General features: G+C 48.8%; 1 protein-coding gene across 2 annotated transcripts in view; it reads right to left on the reverse strand.

Annotated features, from left to right (window-relative positions):
• The window catches only part of GABBR2 (gamma-aminobutyric acid type B receptor subunit 2), a 426725-nt gene that overhangs the window by 84402 nt on the left and 318654 nt on the right, over positions 1 to 23669 (reverse strand). For both annotated transcript variants that reach the window (XM_032164654.2, XM_058446038.1), the window contains 3 exons: positions 18845 to 18925; positions 13868 to 14018; positions 10582 to 10714 (listed from right to left, as the gene is read on the reverse strand). In XM_032164654.2, coding sequence (XP_032020545.1) covers positions 10582 to 10714; positions 13868 to 14018; positions 18845 to 18925 — 365 coding nt within the window. The remainder of the gene's footprint in view (positions 1 to 10581; positions 10715 to 13867; positions 14019 to 18844; positions 18926 to 23669) is intronic.

Genomic DNA, 23669 nt, shown 5'->3' on the forward strand with positions numbered 1-23669 from the left:
GCTGCCCCACAGAGCCCTCAGGTTAAACTCCAAATTCTTAGCAGGCAGGGCGCAGCCCCCTCCACCTTACCTCTTCTGATATTTCTCAAGCCATCCTGCCCTGCCCAGTCTTTCCCCTCACATTACACTGGCTCATGCTGCCGGGTCTGACACGCGCTGTTTCCCCCACCCAAAATGCCATTCCTTGTTCCATGTTCTTCACAACTTCTCATGCATCCTCCGAAATCCAAACTTGTGAGCCACTTCCTCTGAGAAGCCCACTGAGACCTTGCAGGGAGGTCATGACCACTTCCTCCTCGTGACTTCTGCCTTCGAGCACGTTTCTGCTCTGCTGATCACACAGAGATGACATCTATCTGATTGCCTGTCTGCCTCTCCCACTAGATGAAGCTACCGGGAGGCAGGGCCTGCTTTGCTCACCTTTAAATCTCTGGAGCCAAGAGGAGACAATCAGGCTGGATGGGCCGGTTTAGGAGGTCATGAACTCTTTGTCACCACAGATGTGCAAGTTGAGCCCGAGCAAGCAAATTAAAGGAAGACCACAGACAGAACTGGAGCATTTGATAGCAAAAGAGGCTGAGTTCATGGCCTCAGCTGCCCCTTCCACATGCTGTCTGACAGGTAGTGAGCTCCCCATCACTCCACATATTCAAGCAAAGCTTGGAAGACCCACCCCCCTTCTCTCCATCCATCAGAATGCTGCAGGGGCATTTCCTGCACTGAGGGAGTTTTCATTTAATGACATCCCTTCTATGTGGCTCTATGATGCCAAATAAACTAGAAGGTTTCATCTGAAGGGTTGTAATGATTCTGTTTTCCAATATGTTACCACCAATACAAGTCTCTACTGATTCATCAACACCAAATAGGTACTTCACTTTTTCTCCTAAAGTCTTACGTGTGTTTATTTTTCTGATTTAACATCTTTCTTTTTCTCCCCTTAGCCATCAAGTACTCAGTCCCCTCTGCAAACTGCCTTGAACATAATACATCCATGGGGGAAGACAAACTTTAGGCAGGCAGTGCCCATCTCAGTCCCAGCTATGAAAAAGGAAAAGGAAATGAGAGCAATTCTCCAAATGGAAGGAAAAATCTATGCCCAGAACAATTCTGCTCAGCCGCTTGCTCCACTGATTTCATGAAGCATGCCTGGCAGGGTGAAGGGCTTTCATTGCCCTTCTGGGGATCAACATGAAAATGGACACACAACCTCTGCTGGCAGGCCTGTTCTGACAGATGACAGACAGGACTGCTGTGCTCTGGGTCTCCTTGTTGCCACAGATTCATGTGGGCTTCAGGCCAACAAGTCAGATGGAGGAGCAAGCCCTGGTGGCTGGCTGGACACAGGGGCAAGTCACTTTCCTGCTGTCCAAATGGTTCTCTCAAGGGCCTTTTATTTCATTCTGACTGCTCATCTGAGGTGATCAACAGTGAGAAGGAGGGAAGAAACTCCCAGAGCGCCCCAAAGCAAGCCCCAGACCACTGTGAGGTATGAGGTGGGGAAGCTGAGAGGCCTGAGGTCTCCAGGGCCTGTCTTGTCTTCTAGGGCAGGGGTGACAGATAAATCCTGAAGTTATAAGACTCTGAAGAGCAGCCTCTAGAAACAGCCCCAGAAGACCCCATCTTGCTCAGGGTCTTTTGGGTAAGACCTGTACAGAAAATCTTCTCTGGAGTTTGGAGTACAGCAGAGCCTTTCTGGGGGGACGGTGCAGGGGGCATAGGTGACTCAGGACCCACAAGAGTACTCTGGAACCCAAGTCAGGGCCTGGGGGGCATCTTAGAAGCCTTGGGGCAAATCAGAGAGAGGTTTCTCCTCTGGGAGGAGAAATTTCTGAAAGACACCCCGTCTGGGCCCTTTCTGAAGGACTCCACTCCTCAAGGCCCTTGAAGCCAACAAACTCCAAGAACTTGGCTCAAAGATCCGATCACAGGCCGGAAATTCACCTCCGGTCCCCGATGCCAACACCCTTGTGTAGTGCAGAAAGTGCGCAACTGCCCTTGGCAGCCTTGGCTCAGGCCACGGAACAATGCAGAATGAGGAAGAGGCCTTTCTTCCTGTTCCCCCACAATCCCAGAAGGTGCCTCAGGACTGGAGGTTGGGGAGCTTTTTGGAAACGCAGCATTCTCAGATGGGTAGTGGCAGGAGTGGGTGGGGCATGTTGGGGAGGGGGCTGCTGTGTGCCTTCATACAGCTCTGTGGACAGGAGACGTGGATGAGTGGGCGTCAGGGCCAGAGAGGAAGGACTGAGTGGCCACACCATGTGATTGCAGCTGCTGAGAATTCCATGGGCAAGGATGGTGTATCATTTAGGACTTCCAGAAATAACTGGAGCTCACTCAGAGGGGTCTCTTATTTTAAGTCTTCCCTGATTTGTCCCTTGCTTCTGGGCCTTTCCCACTCCCCTAGGCCTGTCTCTGCCACTGTACACAACATAGTAAATGGGAACTGTTTGTTTACTTAGGTTTTCAATCTACACTGCCAGCTTCCCGAGGACCATGATCTGTGCCTAGCAGGTGCCTGGGAATGTTATCATATGAATGAATGAATTGTGGGAACAAGAGTGCTGAGCAGAGCCAGGGGTTGGAGTGGCCCACATGTGGGGTGTCTGGAAGGGAGGCCATCATCTGCTTATTGGCTCAGGAGTCTGGGGAGTCCCTGGTTCCCCACTCAGCCCCCTCCTCTGGAAGGGAGTTGGGGGTGGGGAGGCCACTGTCATCAAGTGGGCATCTGTACCCCATCCAGGACTCCAGTTGGCCCAACCAGGCCCTGTGACAGCCAGTCCCTGTGGCCCTCTCCTTGAGCTGGTCTGGACCTGCCAGGCAAGGCCACCACCAAACCCTGTGGGTATCTCCTAGTCCAGCCTTCCTGCTCTCTTCTGAAATCACAAAGCATGTTACCATGGCCAGCCATGAGAGCCCACCTGCAGAAACAGCCCCAAACCCACATTATTACATTGTTTTACTTCTCAACTGCCTCAAAAAGAAATCCCCATGCAACAACAACAACAACAACAAAACCACAGATTTATGGCCTTTTAACTAAAAATATTCCATTAATTCCTACCAGACTTGAATTTCCAGGGAGACCAAGTGGGTGTTCCTAGGCAGCCTTGACCTTTCTAGTTAGAGTTAGAAAATCCCGGTACCTCTAGGAGGGCAGGAAGAGGGCATCACACTCCCCAGTCCAGTGTCTGGGCCTCTCCTGCCCCATCCCTGCCTAGCTGCCACCCATCTGAGCAGAGTGAAGAGGCTGAAGGGGTGCTTTGGGACTCGAACCTCACCCTGCCAGCTGTGACGGAACCACCCTGCTTCCCGAGGTTCGAGGGTGGGGGCCACACTCTAGTGTCTTCCAGCCCAGGAGCTCCTTCCCTCCCACAGCTGGGCCCCAGGAGACCAGGCTTCTGGTGCTTCCATTTATCTTACACAACCAGTCTCCAAGAGACAAACACAAAAATAAAGCATCAGGTACTAATCTTATCCCTGCTCTTCCAAGTGCGGTCTGGGGATGTGGCATCAGCATTCCCTGAGTGTGTGTCAGGAATGCACAGGCCCCCTTCTAGACCTGCTGCATTCCATCCAGACCCCCAGGTGGCTCAGTGCACACTGAGCAGCACTGTCTGTGCATGCAGGAGCTGGGATGGGAGCCACCCTTTGGCAAGGGGAGGAGGGTTGGGGCAGATAGGAACCGGAAGGAGACAGGGAGGGCCTCTGGGATGCTGATAAAGTCCAGCTTCTTGATTTGGATCCTGGATTCACAGTTGAGTTCAGTTTGTGAAAATTTGCTGAGTGCCACGCTTATAATATACATACTTTTTTTTAGTAGAAAAATAGATAAAAGAGTTAGGGTGGTCAGCAAGTAGAGGCAGCTGGGAGCTAAAGCTGAGCCATGCTCTTCTGAGCATCCCTCAGGGTAGCCCTGGGCCGAACTGGCTTCTTAGGCCAGATTCCAACCACTACATGGCTGCAGCATCCTCAGAGGTCCCGTCTGTGTCATTCTTATCTCCCTTGCTGCCTGCCCCAAAGCCTCTTTCAGCACTCAAGGTGGCAGAGGCAACCACCAGCTTGGCTTTGACTTAGGCAGGACCCAAGTCTGTTCCCGCCCCAGTTTTGGTAGAGCAAGGCCGCAGAAGGCTAGAAGTTGCCGTGGGTACCTACATCAAACTGGCCAGCATCAACCGGTTTTCTCAGCCTCTTCTTTTTTATTTTTTTTTGAGACAGGGTCTCCCTCTGTCACCCGGGCTGCAGTACAGTGGCACGATCTTGGCTGACTGCAACCTCTGCTTCCCAGGTTCAAGTGATTCTCCTGCCTCAGCCTCCTGAGTAGCTGGGACTATAGACGTCTGTCACCACGCCTGGATAATCTTTGTATTTTTAGTAGAGATGGGATTTTACTATGTTGGCCAGGCTGGCCTTGAACTCCTGACCTTAGGTGATCCACCCACCTCAGCTTCCCAAAGTGCTGGGATTACAGGCATGAGCCACCGCCTCCCAGCCTCTTCATCCCAAGTTTACTCTGCTTTATCAGTGTCTCTTTTAATGGTACCCAGAAGTGAACACAATTATCCAGACATAGTCCCATCATTCGTTCATACATAATGATAACAGCTAAGATGTATGAAGCCTTACTGTGTGACAGGCACTAGGTACTTTACATACATAATCTCATTTAATCCTCACAACCCTATTATTATCATCCCCATTTTACAGAAGAGGAAACTAAGGTTAAGAGATGTTAAATAGGGTAAACAAAAACCACTGAATTGTACACATTAAAAGGGCAAAATTTATGGTATGTGGATTATATCTTAATTAAAAAAAATCTGAGACAAAAATTTTGGTAATATTGGCTAAGTGGTTACCAGATCCCTAAGAACTTAGTTGACTGTTTTTTTTTTTTTTTTCCTTTTCTGGTATAAGCCAGCTCATAAAAAATCAGAATATTCTTGATTTCCAATGAAACATCTCAGTCATCTTTGTGGTCCAACAGAGCTAGTTTTAAACTTCTTCCCTGCTGCCTAGCAGTGTGTGACAGGGCTTCAGTTTTCTGTTCCGTCAGGTGGGGACAGTGAACTTGGCCTTGTCAGGTGGTCATGAAGGAAAGGCTGCCTCTGGCTGAAAGCTGGCCTTGGTGAATCGCAGAGGCTGAGGGCACAGGCTCAGGGAGTTAACAGGAAGCTGTTGACTACCCCACGCCCAGGAATGCTTCTGAGAGCCCAGGAAGCTGTGTGAGGCCCACGCTGGGATCTAAGGTCCACCTGGAACCTCCTCATCCTCTCTGCAAAGTCCCTTCTTACTCCTCCCACACTTGAGCTGGGGTTTCTGCCTCAGATCCACAAGGAAGGCAAGTGCTTTTTCTCATCCCCACCTGCCGGGCTCCTTGTCTGGGCAGACAGGGGCTGGGATCCCAGAGCTGGGTCAGCTCAGCTGCGGGGGTCCATCCCTCCCCCCTGGCACTGGGGCCCTGGCCCACGCCCAGCACCGTCCTTGCAGACAGCTCCATGTCCATAGGGGCCACGTTGCTATGGTGACTCCACTACCCACACAGTGTCCAGGGAGACAGCACGGGGTATAGCTGGAGCTGTTCTCAAGACTTGCAGAAACCGGCACTGACAGGCTGGGAAGATTCTGGAAAGGGTCAGAGGGAGTGGGGGATGGGAACTAAGAGAAGCTGCGTCCCTAGCAGTAGCACTGTGTGTGTGTGAATCTGTGTGCACGCACTCACACATGCACCCACCCTCGTCTGAGCAGAGGTGTAGCCCCTAGAGAGGCCTAATCTTGTGACTGTCGTAGGTTTCTGTCTGAGGTGGTATTCATGGTCTCTCACTGTGTTAAGCTGCTATATTGAAAACTAAAAGGGAGAAAAAAGCGGCATGTATATGGCAGCAGAGCAGACAAAACTGTGACTTCGGCTGCACCATGTCTGAACCTGGCCTCATGGTCTACCTTGTCCCCTGTCCTTTAAGATTTACAGAACCCAGTGTGGGACACCAGGAAATTACACTGTGACGAGGATGCAAGGTGACAAGCTGTGATGCCTATCCCTCCTCCTACATCCCTCCATGCAGCACTCTCCCTGAGTTCCAGGCAGCTTGTCTGAATCGTCTTGTTTAACCCACACTGCAATCCTGCAGAGGGAAAACTGTTAGGCTCATTTTACAGATGAGAAAACTGAGGTTAAGTCACTTGCCGCAGTCAGGAGCTAGTAAGTGGAGGCGGTGGCAGTCGAATGCAGGCTGTTGTTGGAAGATCCGTGATCACTACGACATACAGACCTGCTTTTCCTTGCAGCTCCCCACTCGGTGGGAGTTTGTTGGGAGCAGCCTTCTAGGTCCGAAAAACAGAATCCATGGCACCAAGTGAAATTAAGGAGCTGCCCATCCTGGAATAGCAGGTGGACTACAACCCAAATTGTACCCATCGGGCACTGGTACTTAGGCCGTAAATTCAAGAGCTTTCACTTCCTCTTCCTGGGCGATATTGAGAATTAGTAAATAAATGGTCCCAGCCCTAACCCATGTACACATCTGTGCTGACCCAATTCAGTCCGGGGTAGATAATCTATGCCTTTTCCTCACAGTCATGCATGTGGACTCCCCTTTGCAGAGCTTCTAAAACAGCCTTGACTGCAAATAAATTAATTCTCAGGGGTGGCAAGAACTGGGCCCTAACATCTTTTCGGGCCCTCATCTTCAGAGCCGATGCTGATTTGTAAAGCGATTTATGACTTATTCATACCAGCCTTCCCCAGCTTCCCAGGACAACCTTCCCCTCACACAAATGAGCGTGACTCCCAGAATAGAATGTCAGGCTTCATTAAAAAGAAAAGCCCTGGGTGTGGGGGATGTCCCTGTTTTTGCTCCCTAGCCTGCATCACCCTGTGGTTGTCAAATTCAGGTCAAACTTGAGAAAGCACCTGTGCTTTCATAGCCTTTGGCTTGTGAACAAGGCAAGATGTCAGGAACTTATTTCTGGGAAGGAGAGAGTTTCTAAAGGCTGGGCAGCCCTTCATGTCTGCTGCAGGAATCTCTGCAGTGAAGACTGAATGCCTCAGGACACCTGAGGCATTCCCAGGTGTCCAATAGCAAGTGATGAGGAGATGGGCAGAGTGGCCCCTGGGAAGGACTGGGGCCATGGCAGAACGAGGGTAGGGTTTTGCTCCACTGGTTCTCAACCTGGGGAACAAGGCAAGCTCCTTGCCTCTCAGGGATGCCAATGAGAAACTGGAGTTGCCAAACTTGCCCCCAGTATCTTTTTTTTTTTTTTTTTTTGAGACAGAGTCTTGCTTTGTCGCCCAGGCAGGAGTGCAGTGGCACGATCTCGGCTCACTGCAAGCTCCGCCTCCCAGGTTCACGCCATTCTCCTGCCTCAGCCTCCTGAGTAGCTGGGACTACAGGCACCCGCCACCTTGCCCGGCTAATTTTTTGTATTTTTAAGTAGAGACGGGGTTTGCCATGTTGGCCAGGTTGGTCTTGAACTCCTGGCCCCAGGTGATCTACCCGCCTCGGCCTCCCAAAGTGCTGGGATTACAAGCATGAGCCACTGTACCCAGCCCCAGTACCATTTCCATTACTGTAATCATCACAGTGTCCTAAAACTTGGGGAGGAAGCCTAAGCACAGATGGAAGAGAGAAATCCTGACTTTCCTCGTTTAACTTCATCAGGGTCCCTCAGCAGCAACCTTTTATTCAGGCCTCACCACTGCCCAGGAAAGCTGACCACAAATAAATTGTATGCCCATGAAATTGTTAGGCATCTCAGGGCACAAAAGTCATGCTGATGTAGGAATATCAGAGACTCAGTGGCCTTCACACTTCCACTAAAACTAGCAAGACTTCCATGTGCTTTGGTTATCATTCTCATGCCAGAAAGCCACCTTTTTTTTTTCTTTTTTCTTTTTTTTTGAGATGGAGTTTTGCTCTTGTGGGGCCCAGGCTGAAGTGCCATGGCGCGATCTCGGCTCACTGTAACCCCTGCCTCCCAGGTTCAAGCGATTCTCCTGCCCTCGGCCTCCTGAGTAGCTGGGATTACAGGCACTTGCCTCTACGCCCGGCTAATTTTGTATTTTTAGTAGAGACAGGGTTTCTCCATGTTGGTCAGGCTGGTCTTGAACTCCTGACTTTGGGTGATCTGCCTGCCTCAGCCTCTCAAAGTGCTGGGATTATAGGCGTGAGCCACTGCACCTTGCCCCAGGAGGCCATACTCTTTAGAGAACAACTCCACTGAACCATACCCACAAGGACTTTTGAGCAGCTCAGCTTCTTTGGAAGCTGACTGCAGGCACAGTGAAGCCAGGGACTTGCATCTTTTATATTCACCTTCTTCACTCCCAGAAGGGCAGAATAATGGGAATTAGTCTCATGCCAGAAGGTCACACTCTTTTGGTCTTTTGGTGGGAATGAGCCAGTGCCAGGCTTGGAATGAAAAACTCTTGAGTGGGAAGAGTAAACCAAGTGACCCTGGAGCACTGGGGTTTGACAGCCATGCAGGAGAAGAAGGGGCCTGAACACACCACTGACCTCACTAACCCCTCAGTTACTGGGGACTCAACCACACACTTCTCAAGGCACTGCCCAATTGAGGATAAAGTAAATGTATCTGTAGACCTCTCCCTGGCTAGACAGCTCACAGTGAAGTTACTGGTAACAGGAACAACTTCTCGATGATGTGTAAGTCAGTCCAGTTCAATCATTCACAGAAATCCAGGGAGCAAAATCCCCTAGACTGTAAGATCTCGGGGGGCTTCCCTCCTTTCCGTGTGCTGTCCCAGAGCAGAGGGACTGGCCTGGACTCAGTCCTGAAAGTCTCGGGTGTGAGAGTGGGGACTTGCAGCACACTTAAAAGGTCCTTCATTTAAGCGTCCCTCACTGCTAGCCTTCAGCCCTCATCATCCAGCAGTGGGCAACACTGAGCCTTGTGAGCAACAAATGCAGTCTAAAAAAGGCTGCTTTGCAAAAAAGGGCCCACAGTGCTCTCAACATCTTGAAAGAAAACAGCACCAACAAAGGAGTGGCTTTTGGATGAATCCACTCAGCACCTATCTTTTGACCATCCCCTCTAGCTCTGGTCTTCCAGGCAGGGGACTGGATGAATTACTGCATGTGGGACTCTAAAGAGACCCAGCTGGCTAACCCCATTTGGACAGATCATAGTCAATGTCCAGAAATACATCCCAACTGATTACTTTATTCTTAAAAAGTAAGTTTATGGTATTTTCAACTGAGAGTTAGTTCCATACAACTACTAAGTGATTGCTAATACATAACCCCCTTTAAAAAAATAACTAGGGAGGCCGAGGCGGGCAGATCACCTGAGGTCGGGAGTTCAAGACCAGCCTGACCAACATGGAGAAACCCCATCTCTACTAAAAATATAAAATTAGATGGGCCTGGTGGCAGGCACCTGTAATCCCAGCTACTCGGGAGGCTGAGGCAGGAGAATCGCTTGAACCCAGGAGGCGGAGGTTGCAGTGAGCCGAGATCGCACCATTGCACTCCAGCCTGGGCAACAAGAGTGAAACTCCATCTCCAAAAAAACCCAAAAAACAACAACAACAAAAAAATAAAAGGCATTTCTTTAGGCATTAAACTTTTTAACATGTTAATTAACTTTTAAAATAATCTTTCTAAAGTATAGTAAATTAGTTACACTGCTTTGGACTTCATTAAATATATATATATCTCAATAGGGATGCTACAGCTCCCTTGGGGGCAACTGTTGGTTCTTGAATGTGAAGAAACATTACTCTTTTTTACATATAAACCATAGATATATATATAAAGTACACAAACAGATATACATTATATTTCTGGTATTAAACTTTCATAAGAGGAATCATTAGGAAGAAATGTCTAAAAATGCTCCTTAGGGGAACAATAAGGAAAAAACCATTTAAGAAAACACCACTTAAATAGAAAATAACAATTATAGCTTTTACCGTATAACTCAAAGTCAGATATACAAAGATCTATCATCATATTCTTTGATGGTTTTTGAGGTAGATGGGAGGATCTGTTCCTTCTTAAACTATCCTGACCCTGACTCTGACCCTTGGTGCTGATGCTTTTCAGGATGATAACTTTTTTCCCTCCTTTTCTATGTTACTCTGTCATTTCTCAGTGGGCTCTCTTCTAACAGTGGCCTGGTAAGTCCATTATCTTTTTTTTGAGACAGGGTCTTTCTCTGTTTCCCAGGCTGGGGCACAGTGACGCAGTCAACAACTCACTGTAACCTTGATCTTTGGGCTCAAGCAATCCTACCTCCTCAGCCTCCTGAGAAGATGTGACTACAGGTGTATGCCAGCATGCCTGGCTAATTTTTTTGTATTTTTCGTAGAGACAGGGTTTCACCATGTTGCCCGGGCTGGAAGTCCATTATCTTAACTTTATAGGTGGTATTTATACCCGGTGCTGGCCTGACAGTAACACCGTTCTTCCCTGCTGAGTTCAAGAACTACTAAGTGGGTTGTTCCCTGCCTGTTCATGTATTTTCATGTATTTCTGGGTTTGCATCTGTGTTTTCGATGACTGAGGTCACCAAGGAAACTTTCTAACATATACCACTGGCTTATGCAGAATGACTTACGGTGCAAAGTGTTTCAAAGGTCTTTTCAGAGACAAAGGATCCATCAAGGCCAAAGAGAAATATGGAAGCATAGGAGAGCATCCCTCCAAGGATGATAAGGTTGTTCATGTATGGACTTGACATCTTTATCAGCCTGACAAGAGAAAGAGACAATAGATTTAACAGAACTGTTAATTTAGTTATTCCTTCAACAGGTATTTTCTTAACGCCTGCTAGATATATATTGTTGCTTAGGCTAGAGGGGAGAGAGAGAAAGAGAAATAAGCCATGGGGCCTCAGGGGACACATCAGCAGGAAGGCCCACATTTCTAGTCAGATTTCCCCAGCACCCAGGTGCTCACTCTGGAACCTTCCCCTTACAGAGAAATAATGAAAAGCTCTGGTTTCCTCTACCCCCCTCCCCACCTACTGTTTGTCCTTCACTAAAAGACCTCAGACAACTATATATTTCTAATTGTTGATTTCCCTGCCTCCTTTGTCAAGTTCACCTATTACTTCCCTAGGGACAGCTTGTCACATCAGCTTCTTCATCCATTAATTTTCAGTTTAAACAAAAGCATTAAGTCAACAGGTTTTTTTTTTGTTTGTTTGTTTTTTTTTTTTTTTTTGCTGGAGCTGAGAACTCATGTCAAATCTAGAGAATGTGACATGTAACTTCAGCCACGTTCCCCACAGTGAGGAGGAAGTCCCATACCACACTCCCCAGCCTTGAGTAGACCGTGTCAAGGAGGCCTAACTGTGAGTCTCGAGGGCTGCTTAGGAAAGCTCACACTGTTCTGTGCACAAAGACAGCCACATACGTGGGCAGGAATACCTCTCCCAGTCACTGGGGTGACAGAGGGAGACACCAGAGTCCCCATCCCACCTACTACCCATGTCTTCACTAGGCTGCAGTGGGGAGCACGGAGCATTCTTTATACTTCCAGACTCTGCATCCTTCTCTGTTATTTCCTCCCGGAACCCCGTGGTGGCCCCCAGCTGCCCAGCAAGCCAGGGTCATTAGTGAGCTGGTAGGTGCCTGGCTCCCCCAGCACAATCAGTTCAGAAGCGCTTCAGGTTTTAGGCGCCCTGTGGTTGAGGGGCTCTTTTGCAGACTGTAATTACGGCCAATTGTTCCCCAACATTTTCCTTTGCATTCTGCAGTTCTGTTAACCCTTCACATTTTAAACATGCAAAACGTCAAAGAGAGAGGGAAATAAGAAGCCTGCTGCTCTTCCTCTGTGAACTGCACCTAGGCTTTCAAGTTGGGAGCATGGGGTCCAGGGCTTAGACTCCGCCACTCCGTAAAAGTGACACCTTGACAAGTCACTTAGCCTGGCTCAATTTCCTCACCTGTACCTGAGATAACTGATCCTGTTGCCTTGGACACATGTGAAGCTGAGATGACGTTGGGTCCCTGGAGGTCCTTTTGTAAACAGTGAACTACTTAGATGCCTCCATTCTTATTACTACAGCAGTCAGGGAAGGGGAGAGCCTGGGGGTTGGGGCAGGCTTCCCAGAGGAGGTGGGCCTTATAGGATGGATTTAGGAAGAGAGAAGTAGGGGGAGGGATTGGGAACCATAGCAATATTTATTTTCTATCTTTCTGCAGATTTTTCAATAGCCAAGCCTGTTAAAAAACAAAACAAAACAAAACAAAACAAAACAAAACAAAACAAAACAAAACAAAACATAACAAAACAAAACACTTCACCTGGATGCCGGCCTCTTGGAAAGAGTAATGGTAACTTTCCCCCAGGAGGCCAAGAGGGCGTAGTTAAGGAATTCAATGAGTTTAGTCTTATGATGGGGCAACTTGCTGTCCCGATGGGACTTCTCGAGGCATCTGGGCTGTCAATCTAACTTTGAGAGCTGATTATGTGCCCAGGCCTGTGCCAAGTGCTAAGAGGTATGTTCAGCATTTAAGGTTTGTATGGAGTGGATAAAAGTTGCCTCACTTTTTTTCGTGGCAGTATATGTGCTATTTGTTGTAAGTAAAATAAAATAACAGGAGAAGAAAACTCTTTTCTGTTTTTCAGGAAATAGGTTTGACCTAACCGATTGCTATCCAAAAAAGCCAAACAACAACAAAATAACCCCGGACACGGTGGCTCATGCCTCTAATTCCAGCAACTTGGGAGGCTGAGGCAGGAGGATCGCTTGAGGCCAGGAGTTTGAGAAAAGCCTAGGCAGCATAGGGAGACTGTCTCTTAAAAATAAATAAATAAATAAATAAATAAATAAATAAATAAATAAATAATAAATAGATTAATTAAAAAACCAAGCACACATACAAAAGTTTAGAGCCTCCAAATTCCTTCTTTGCAAGCAGGCAGAAATTAAAAAATCTCAAAAACCAAAAAAACTGTTTTCTTCAGAATCAGACTTGTTCCTGACAGCCCACGAGTTCATGCAATGTGGCTTCTGGGCACCACAGCAGAGCCATGGCACCATATAGGTGGTCACTGTGGCTTTCCCCATGACGGTCCATGCTCTGCACCCCTGCTCATTCCACAAAAAGGCTTGGGGCTGGGTTCGGGGATTTGCTATGGACACCAAAGAAGCAAAATGCACTTGGTAAAAACCACCACCTGGAGTGGCGGCCTGTTCTACCCATGACTGACCAGAATAACTCAGTCAGCCTCCCTCCTCTGGAGAATTAACGGCATGTGGTGGGGAAAAGAAATTAAGACAAGAAACCAAGAAGACAGTCTGCCACGAGTGGACAGCAGCACTCCGTCGCTGAACTTCAGGGCTCTTCTCTGTGAAATGAGGAGTTATCTGGAGGGTCATTCGGGATGATGGAAGGGAGGGCTTCCTGGCCGTAATGAACTGTACCAATGGGAGTCCATTCACTGGATTTTGTGACCCCCTTCAGTGGTGATTCCCAGCGATGCTAGGGGATAGGGGCAAAGAAGTTTGGGGAATTCTGTCTTCTATATCTCTCCTCCTGGACCTCCACAAAGTACAGGAGTATATCTAAAGCTCTGAGAAGGTCCATGGACTTGGACTCTTCGATTTTATTTAACTTCCTCAAACTTATTTGACTAAACTCCTGTGCAGCCAGCAGCCCGGCCTGTGTGTGTGTGTGTGTGTGTGTGTGTGTGTGTTTGTGTGCATGTGCACACACATGCATACTCACATGCATGTAACACCTACAACATCCTAGCAACTGAGTAACACTTTGGGAAACTGCCCTGCAGACTTCTGTGTCCCTGGGGAATCTGTCATGTGGCACTCCTATACTGTGTCCATAGGCTTGTCAATTCAGAAAGTGATATCACAGAGGAGGACCAGGGTGGCTTACTTCTGATTCCGGTTCTTGATGTTGAAGAAGAGAAAAGCACTGGCCATGATCATCCCGAGGATGGTGAGGGCAGAGAGGATGCTGTAGAGAGGTAGGGAGATCTTCCGCAGCTGCTCCAGGATGATGGTCTTGTCTTTTGGTGGTTCGGATCCTAGAGGATCAAGAGAAGACATCAGTGGGACCCAGTGCAAGTCATTCCCCGAGAACACCTTTGCCTCAGTGTCCCTGATATCCAGCCAGGCCCTGTGCACAAACTCTACACAAGGCACATCTATCTACTGGGTGAGCCAGATCCGGCGGTTGGCCAGTCTGCCCAACAGGGAGCCTGAGCCAGGACTTATTTCTTTCTCTAAATAGAATCAATAAAGGATTTGTGATGCATTTAATAGCCATTAGAAGACTAGAATTTGATTTGGTGTAATTACACTATTGAAAAACCATCACCATTTATCCCCCAAGGCAACAACGGCCTGGAAGCACAGGGCTGGGTGATGTGAGTGGGTACCACTGGGTGCCTTCGGGGATGAAGAACTTGGCTTTGGCCTCAAGATCTCTGCTCCTGCACATACACAATAAATGATCCCACCTCAACAGGATGGACACCTTGCCTGTTGGTTCCATGGTGACACATATGTGTTTCGGCTGCAGAATTTCAGCTTCAATGTCATTGTGTTTTAAAAGCTCTATCTGGCTTTCTGTTTCCATAAGACTCTGAGTAACTGTGGGAGGCAGAAGCTACCTTCCTCTCCCTGCTGTGCCAGAACCGGCCTGGAACTGTGGGATTCCATTTCTCTATGTGACTGCAGAGGTGCGCTGCTCATTCTTCAAGAGCACAAGGAACTCGGGGGAACCCTGAGGGTTTCAGAGCAAATCCATCTTTCAGTCCTGTTTTAGTTTTAGCAGGCATAGACTGGTTTGGGATGAGGGATTCAGGGACTCCCCCGGCTTCCTGCGAATCCCTCTTTCTTAGCTGCTATTTTAGGTCAGGTTTCTGCTGTGGAATTGTGAAACTTCAGGGCTTTTCTCTCCAGTAGGGGTATGTGGAATCAGCCAGATGTTACAGAGTAGCCAAGCCTGGAAATCTGGGAGCCCCACCAGGGTCCTAATTATGCCTCTCTTCCCAGGAGACAAGCAGGAAAGGGGCAGATGTGGCAGCAGGGAGTGAGAACTCCTCTGAACATCTGGGTTTAAAACACTGCTAGCAAGTTCAATTGTGTTTAGAAATATTCAGTGGCTTTGGCTGAGCGCGGTGGCTCATGCCTGTAATCCCAGCACTTTGGGAGGCCAAGGCTGGTGGATCACTTGAGGTCAGGAGTTCGAGACCAGCCTGGCCAACATGGAGAAACCCCGTCTCTACCAAAAATACAAAAATAGCTGGGTGTCTGGTGCACACCTGTAGTCCCAGCTACTCGGGAGGCTGAGGCAGGAAAATCGCTTGAACCCAGGAGATGGAGGCTGCAGTGAGCCAAGATTATGCCACTGCACGCCAGCCTGGGTGACAGAGCAAGACTCCATCTCACAAAAAAAAAAAAAAAAAAAAAAAAATAGAGAGAGAGCAAGCGAGAAACATTCAGTGGATTAAAAGAGTTTGAACCATCTAAGAAATTTAGGGAAGTTGCCAGGTTTGAAAACAGTGAGGAACCTGCTGTTAATGTGGTTAATGTGAAGCCTTAAGCAATTCTAAGTAAAGTAACATTTATAAGAAAAGTGGCATCAAGGGCCAAAAGTCTGGGCTAAAGCAGACACAAGGAGATGGAGGTAACATCATTTCTTGCTTCCAGAAGTGAAAGCTCACCATCTGGAAGCTTCTTCCCCCTCTGTCCATCATCCTTCCCCAAACACCTGGCTCAGGTGCCTTCTGGCTACCAAATGCAAGAACAGTCCTGGGGCGTCTGTGAGTTCCTGGCTGGAAACAAGCCCCTCTATGGGCACTGAGAAAGAAGACTGAGGTTTGGTTCACAGGTGATACGATCACTACTGGGTTTGGGGCCTATTGTGTAGAAACAACTCCAGAAAATTGACAATAGACAACAGAAAGTTGTCTCCTTCTTACTCCTTCTTCTCTTCCTGCAAAATGATGGCTCCATAAGGGGTATCTTAATTAAGACTTTGTGGAAACTAAATGCTTGGTTTATCATGAGTATTAGTAACAGCAGAAGTCCTGAGTTTTCTTTCTTGCTTTTCATCTGGTCCATTCATTCATTATTCATCCATTCATTGCCATTCACTCGTTCATTCATCATTAATGATGATTAATCACAATTAATAATCAACTCCCATCTGTCAGGCCTGGGACTGAGCACCAATGATACAAAGATGAAAAATACACTGTCCCTGCCTTCAGGGAACTTACACACTAGCCATAGGAAAAAAGAAAAAAGCACTAATAAGCAATCCTATTTATTGAATGCCTATGACAGGCTAAGCAAGATATAGAGATTTTCCCACTTGATCCACCCAACAGCCTCATGGGTAGTTAAGATTATTCCCATTTGACAGAGGGGGCAATGGTTTTCTAGGTGTTAAGTGGCTCTTACAGCTAGTAAGTGGCAGGATTTGAACTCAGATCTGCCTAACCCTGAAGCTTATCATCTAACTACTACACAAACTGCTGCCAGTGATGCTGGGGTCCAGGTGATGTGATAACATCAGACAGGAGGCCTGAGCGCGAGCAGAGTGCAGTCCTGCCTGACGGGGTCAGGAAATGCTACAGAAAGGAGGCAATGAAGGAGCTGAGTCTCGAAGGATGAGTAGAGTAGTTGGCTATTGGCCAGAAGATGAGAAGGAAAGGGCACCCTGGGCAGAAGGCGCAGCATGAGCCAAGGCCCAGTGGTGTTGCAGGACAGTTGAGGAACTGTAAGCAGTTTAGTTGGGGGGATCTGAGAGAGGAGACAGAGAAGGGAGGAGGGGTCCCTTCATGGAGGCCTTGGGGCCACAGCTCAGAGTGAGGTCCCCTCGCTCTGAGCAGTGGGGACGTGCGGGCTCTGAGCAGAGGTGGCATCTTAAGCCTGGCATGACAGCAAGGGCACTTTGGCTGCTGAGGGCAGAATGGACTTGAGGAGGGAAGGCTAGCATAGCAGTGAGAAGCCTCACTGGGGGCTAGTGTAGGGGTCCGAGTGAGCGGGGCTGAGAGCAGAACCCAGGCCAGGTGTGGATAGAAGACCTGGGCTCTGCCCTGACCTTCCTGGGCTCTGTGTTCAGAGGCTGATTATTCATGGTCTGGGTAGTGGGGAAGGTCTGAGAAGCAGGAAGTAGGCCTGGCACAGCTGCTTCCTGTGTTCTCTCAGCCTGGGGGCAGAGCCCGGGGCTGAAAGGCAGGGCCTGGGCATCACCAATGAAGACCTGGTACCCTCTGACTGTTGTTTAGCCACTGTCCTGGCTACTGGTCCCTGCCCCACCAAATTCGTGTTTTTCCTGTAAGTTGTGTTTTGTGTCTTTTATTTGTTTGGCGCTTGAATCTTTTCTTCAATTTGTAAACCCTGAGTCCTCATTCAGTAAACCCTGATCTCCCCAGTCCGACAGCAGACGTGCCGATCTTGGGGATCAGGGCTCTGGTGGTTACAACAACAGGCTGTGTGAATTTGGGGTGTCACCCTTGAGGTAATACGTGATGATATGTCCGGTGACAGCTCCCTCAGTTGGGATAGGGAGGCTCACGTGAGTGTGGAGACCACTCTGGTTCTCAGAGGCTGACTGGAGTTTTGCTTTGCAATGTTCTCAAGGCTGAATCCCTCAGGTCCAGTGGAAAGATAGGGAGATGACAGAGTCTCATCAAAGGGCCTGCGGAAGAGCCTTCTCTAGTGCCCTTGCTTTCAAGAAGGAACTTAAAAGCTCCTGGCACAGAAAGCCAGCTGTCCCAATTTCTGCTGACCCAGTGGAATCAAAGTAACAATATGGATGTGGCAGCTCTCTCTATTGCTATTCAGTGACTAGACTGTCTGCTTGTCCATCCGTCCATCCACTGTCCATTTGTCTACTCATCCACTCACCCTCCTATACATCTATCTATCCACTACCCATCCATCCATCCACTTGATCAATTCATCCATCCATCTACCCAGCCATCCATCTGTCCACCCATCTACCTGTCCATCTATCCACTCACCCACCCACCCACCTATCCATCTATCCATCCATCCACCCATTCACACACCCATCCATGCATCCACCCAAACAACCATCCATCCATCCATCCATCCATCCATCCATCCATCCATCCATCCATCCACCCATCCATCCACACACCCACTCATCCACCCACCCAACCATCCATCCATCCATCCATCCATCCATCCATCCATCCATCCATCCATCCATCCACTTGATCAATTCATTTTGTCATTAAATACCACCAAGTCTCCAACACACATCAGACCTTGGCTGGTGCCAGGAATTTAAAGTTAAATAGGATCCAGTCAGGGGCTCATAGCTAAATCACCTAGTAATATCAATGTAAAGTGACAGTGGCCATAAGAGAGGCAGAGAAAAAAGACTGGAAGCAAAGAGAAGGGAGTCATTAGCTCAGTTGGATGGCAATTAAGGAAGACTGCACAGAAGAGGTGTCATTTGAGCTGGGTATAGAAGCTGAAGAGGAGTTCTCTAGCAGAGGAGAAGAAATAATCTTCTAGGAAAAGCAGCAGATAGACAGGCCTTATTGCCAACTCAGTCAAACCCTTTGCCAGAGGAGAAGATTGACCTAAATGTAGCAGGGCTACATTTAAAAAGAATTACTCCTGGCCATCCAATGGTTTAAACACCTCAGTGTGCACTTCATACAAACTCTAGTGACCCATGCCAGGTGATGGAGCCTGTACAAGTGATTGGAGCCCTGTGCTCAATGATTGAGTGTATGTGTTGAGGATGTTCCCTTGACCCCATGAAGCCAAGGATGCTGAGCTTGTCCCTAACCCTTAGGCAATGTCCAGGCTTGGGAGCAACTGGGCAGGCCCCTTCCTCTGAGAAGCCCACCTGCCTTACCTTGGAACCTGATGGTGTCATTGATGATCTCCAGTGTGTCAGCCACAGCGTTGTACTCTCCCACCTTCACCTCCCTGCTGTCTGTGGGGAGCAAAAGACAGTGGCCAGTTAGACTGGGATCTGGGTTTGTGTCTGGGTGCTCCTATTCCAGGCTCTTGCTCCCCTCACAGGCCCTGAATATATTCTTGCAGGCTTCCCTTTCTCCAATGCCTCTTCTGGTTAGAATCACAAAACTTCTAACCTGATCTAGGCTGGAACAGTCTCTTGTATTGTCTCTGTCTATCAACTGGTTGTCCATCCTTTGCTTCACACCTCAAAGATGGGGAGCCCAGGCTCCCTACAACTGTACTCTGTCTGGTACCAAGTTCTTCCTGGTCACTGAGCTGAAATGTTTCCCTGTAACATTCCCCCTGCTCAACTGGCTCTGCCCTCTAGAACCACACAGACCACTTCTGCTCCATGTTCCCTAGGATAGGCCCAGATACTTGAAGACAAAGACAGGTCAGTCTGCTGATACCACCTCCCAACTCATCTTTACAGAACAGCACTTCAATCTCCCTGCTCCCCCACCCCAGCCCCTCCTTTGGACACATTACGCAAAGTCAGTCTTTCTGTAGAGTGTAGACCCAAGGACTGACCAGTGCACTTTTGGCATGATTTGGTCAGCAGCAAGTAGAGGCCACCATCCCCTCCCTCATTCTGGAGTTCACATTGCTATTATATGCATCCTCAGGTTGAATTAGCATCTTTCAGGAGCCACATTGCTCTGCTGTGTCATACTAAGCATAGTCTCCCACAGCCCTTGGCTCCTTGCACTTGTTCAGTGTGTTTTTAAACCCAAGTGGTGCATTCAAATTTACTCTCATCCTTCTTACAGTTCTTGGTGTGTTTAGTTCACTGTTTTGGTCATCGTCAAGGATACAGATGATGAGGACTGGCCCAGACTGGTGGCAGAAGAAATGGAGACGGGGATCAGATTTAAGCAAGGTTTCTTTTTTCCAGGTAAAATCAGGACAACTGAGTGATCAAATGGGAGATGAAGAAGAGGAGGACCAAGGTCATCCAAAGTTCTGGTGGGGATGAGGAGTTTCAGTTCCCATCCCTGAGTGGGGAACCCAGGAGGGGTTCAAATACAAGGGGAAGAATAATGAGTTCCATCTTGGATGTGCTGATCCTGGGATGCCTGTGGAACATCAAGGCAGAGATGCTCTTGAGTCTAGAGCTGAGGGGAGAGGTTTGGCTAGAGGGCAAGCTGGAGTCATTGGCATGGAAGCTGGGAATTGGAGTTGGAGGCAGGAATGAGACCCCCAGGGAAAGTGAGCCAAGTAAAAAGAGCAGAGGACGAAGTGCAGACTCTGGAGGAGCCCTGACCCCTGGGGTGGGCAGAGCAGAGACTGGGAAGGGGTGGCCAGGATGCAGGAGCAGGGTGCTGGGAGGGAGTGGGCATCTTAGAAGCCAAGGAAAGGCATACCTTCACCATGGAGCTGGCTGCAGTGTCACATGCCACAGAGAGGCTAGGAGAAGACCCTTGAGCAGGGTCTGAGGATCTGGCATCTGGGAGGATACCAGTGACCATGGATGAAGCAGATTTAGGGAAAGGTTGTGGTTAGAAGGATGGAGCAAGGGGCAGTGAGTTTGAGGGCAGAGATAGGGCCCCCAGGGAAGAGCAGGCTTGAGAACGGTGGGGAGCAGGTAGGAAGGGCTGGGGGTACTGACCGAGCCTCTATGGTGTGCTGGATCAGTGCTATTTTATGTACATTTTCTTGCCTAGCTAAAACAGTGGGTGGAGTAGGTGGTCTCAGTCCCACCTTAAAGACAAGGAGACGGAGGCTCAGACAGCTTGTGGCTTTGCCTAGGGCCCCAGTGGTAATAAGAATAGAGCCCAGACTCAAACCCTGGACATTTTCCATAGCCCATGCTCTTCCCTGACATGGGTGTGCCTCGATGGGATTCCTGAGAGGTGACAGTTTGTGCTGAGTGCCCACTTCATGGACCACCTGTGCCTCCTGAATGTGAGAAGCGCAAAGAGGAGGATCGTCCACCCATCCCCAGATGAAGGCCTCTATGAAGTGCAGGCGGGTCCCTTCCAGAGCTGCAGACCCTGGCCAGCAAAATGCCTAAAGTTTATATAGGAATTCCAAAGCGCACCCTGAGGAAGTGCCTCCTGGGGCTCTAGCTCTAAGGGAATTTCTTTGCAGAAATGCAGGTGCACTGCTGGCCCTCAGAAACATTCAGAAAACAGAACAGGGAATCCCCTGGGCCACACTTCTGCCTGTGTTCCTCTGACCGTGGGTGGTGGAAACAGGGGCTGTAAAAGTCACTTCCTTCTCCCCACAAGGGTCCTCGCCATTTAGGGGGCATCACACTGTGCAAGCGGCTGTCGCTTACCTGGGTCACCCGGCCCCTAAATGTCACATTAGCAGAATCTGCTGGGGGCTCCAGCATCCCTGCTCTGGCCTTTTGAAGTCCTGAGCCCTGCAGATGCCCCAATCAGGTCTTGCTGCTCAGAGGAGGCCCTGATTTATTTATTTGAGGCAGGGAGGCAGTGCATGAAATATGCAGGTTGATCAGAATCAATCATCAAGAGTGGGGAATGGTGTGGCTGGCACCCCACCGCACCCCGGCCACACAGCCCGCCCCTCTGACTCACATGCCCTGCTGTATGCACCGTCCCATGGCACTGAAATAATACTCAGCTTCCCACCGACCGTAATCACCATAATCTCTCCCTGGGGGCAATGTTGGAGACTCACAGGCGCTTCACAAGTTCCTGCATTTAATGCTCATGGCAAACCATGAATTGGGCATAATTCATCCTGGTCTAAAGAGGCAGGAGGAGCCTCAAATAGGTTAAGTACCCACTCAGAGGCACGTGCTCAGCAGCGACCCAGTGGGCAACTGAACATGGGTCTCCTAGTTCTGAATTCAGCATACTTTTACCCCCATACTGAGCAGGGCTGCCAATCATTCAGCCCACATTTGTTGAGTGCCTACTGCGTGCCAGGCTCAGCTCACAGTATTTCATGATAAAGCATCTCTTAAAAGCAGCACTGCAGGTGGTGGGAAGTTAAAGTCATTCCCATGTCCTCAAGCCAGGTAGCCTTGGACATCCTGGATGCTGGAGAGATGTTGATACTAAATCCTCTAGTTTTATCATTTCATTCATTCACTCAACAAACATTACTGGACACCCATTACATGCCAGGCTCTGGGCTAGGGGCCAGAGATACAGAGATTTTTTTTTTTAATCACAATTTCAGATCTTGCATGACTGTATCTGTAAACTCGGAACTTTAGAATTGATAAGAGGGTTAAAGACGAGAATATATGCCAAGTTCCTAGCTTGGAACCTAAATCACAGTAAGTGTCCAATAAATTATGGTTATTTTATTCATGATGAAAGTAACTGTGGGCTCTATGTGAGGTTCCCAAGCACTCTTCATATTTTCTTCCTGCCATCTGTTCCTCACCATGGTTCCTCCACTTGGGAGGTGGCTTTCCCTCCCTTTAACAAGTTAACCTGTCCAAACCCTACCCACCTCTTCCAGGAAGCCTTCCCTGAGTACTGTTCCTTCCCTCCCAGTGTCCTAGTTGCTGTGGACAACTGTGCATGACAACTCTTCATGTAGAAGCCATGTCCTGTGTGTGTCCAGGGCTTCTGATTCCTGCTGGCCAGCCTTGCTTCTGTTGTCCCAGGCAGTATAAGGTCTCATCCCCTGCACTCTGCTCAGGGCGCCTCCCGGGTCTGCAGATGGAAAGACTGTGTCCCCTGTATTCTTGCATTCACCCACAGTCCAGCCAGGTGGTAACCATGACAGGCACACAGCTCTCTCAGCTTTTAACTCTTGGGCTTGTTGTTAACTCCACTTGCAAACAAGGTCAACCGGTCTATATCTGGATATATCCAGTCTGTATCCAGACTTATTTGGGGTGGGTGTAATAACTGCCAGGGGTAGACTTGTCTTCTCACTTGGTTCTGGCTCCAAATTGGGGGAGCCAGAATGTGTCCTTTAGAATTTGATTGTTGTTGAAAACATGCACACTGAGACACAACGTATAACTCTGGGGTATGAAACAAAAGATGATCTTGGCTCAACAAAAATAAAAGATTCTATAAATGTACTCAATTCTAGGACCCCCCTTCCCAAACTCAGGCATAGAAAAGAGCTCTGAGCTAGGAGACAGGAGCCTCAGAGCTGGTGCTGGCTTTGCGGTCACTCTGTGAGTAGCCCTGGGGAAGTCCCATCCCCCACGTGGGTCTTGCTAAGTGAGGGGGCTGCATGGGAGATCTCTGTGGCCCCCAACTCCTGTTCAATGATTCTGCAATTGCTTGGAAAGGTCCTCCTCATTCCAAGCTAAAACCTGCTCTGTGCGACTTCCCCTCATGGGTCCTGGCTCTGCGCTGGGGCCCCAGGTCACTTCGGCTCCTGCTCCTGACCGTCCTTCAGACTTGGAACCTGACAACCATGGGCCTCAACTCTGCTCTTCCCCAGGATGAACGGCCATTTCTCAGGAAGTGATTTTTCACTTCCACCCCATCCCAATCTGCTCCCTCTCCCTCTCCCAGCATTACCTCTCAGCAGCATAGAACAGAGACAGATTTTGTGCTCTACTGTCACAAACAATATGCTATTGCCACATTTTTCGTAAGTTTAGTTAACTGACCTTTGTTTTGAGATTTTTAACAGGATAGGTAGACATTGGCCAAATACCCTGGGGTATAATAACTGCCAGGGGTAGATGTGTCCATCCATCTAGGCAAACTGGCCCAAGGACAAGAGCTAAGTACCTGAGGGGACCCAGGTCATATACAATAGGCTGTCTG

Source organism: Hylobates moloch, unplaced genomic scaffold, assembly GCF_009828535.3.
Source record: "Hylobates moloch isolate HMO894 unplaced genomic scaffold, HMol_V3 SCAFFOLD_10, whole genome shotgun sequence".
Classification (NCBI taxonomy): Eukaryota; Metazoa; Chordata; class Mammalia; order Primates; family Hylobatidae; genus Hylobates; species Hylobates moloch.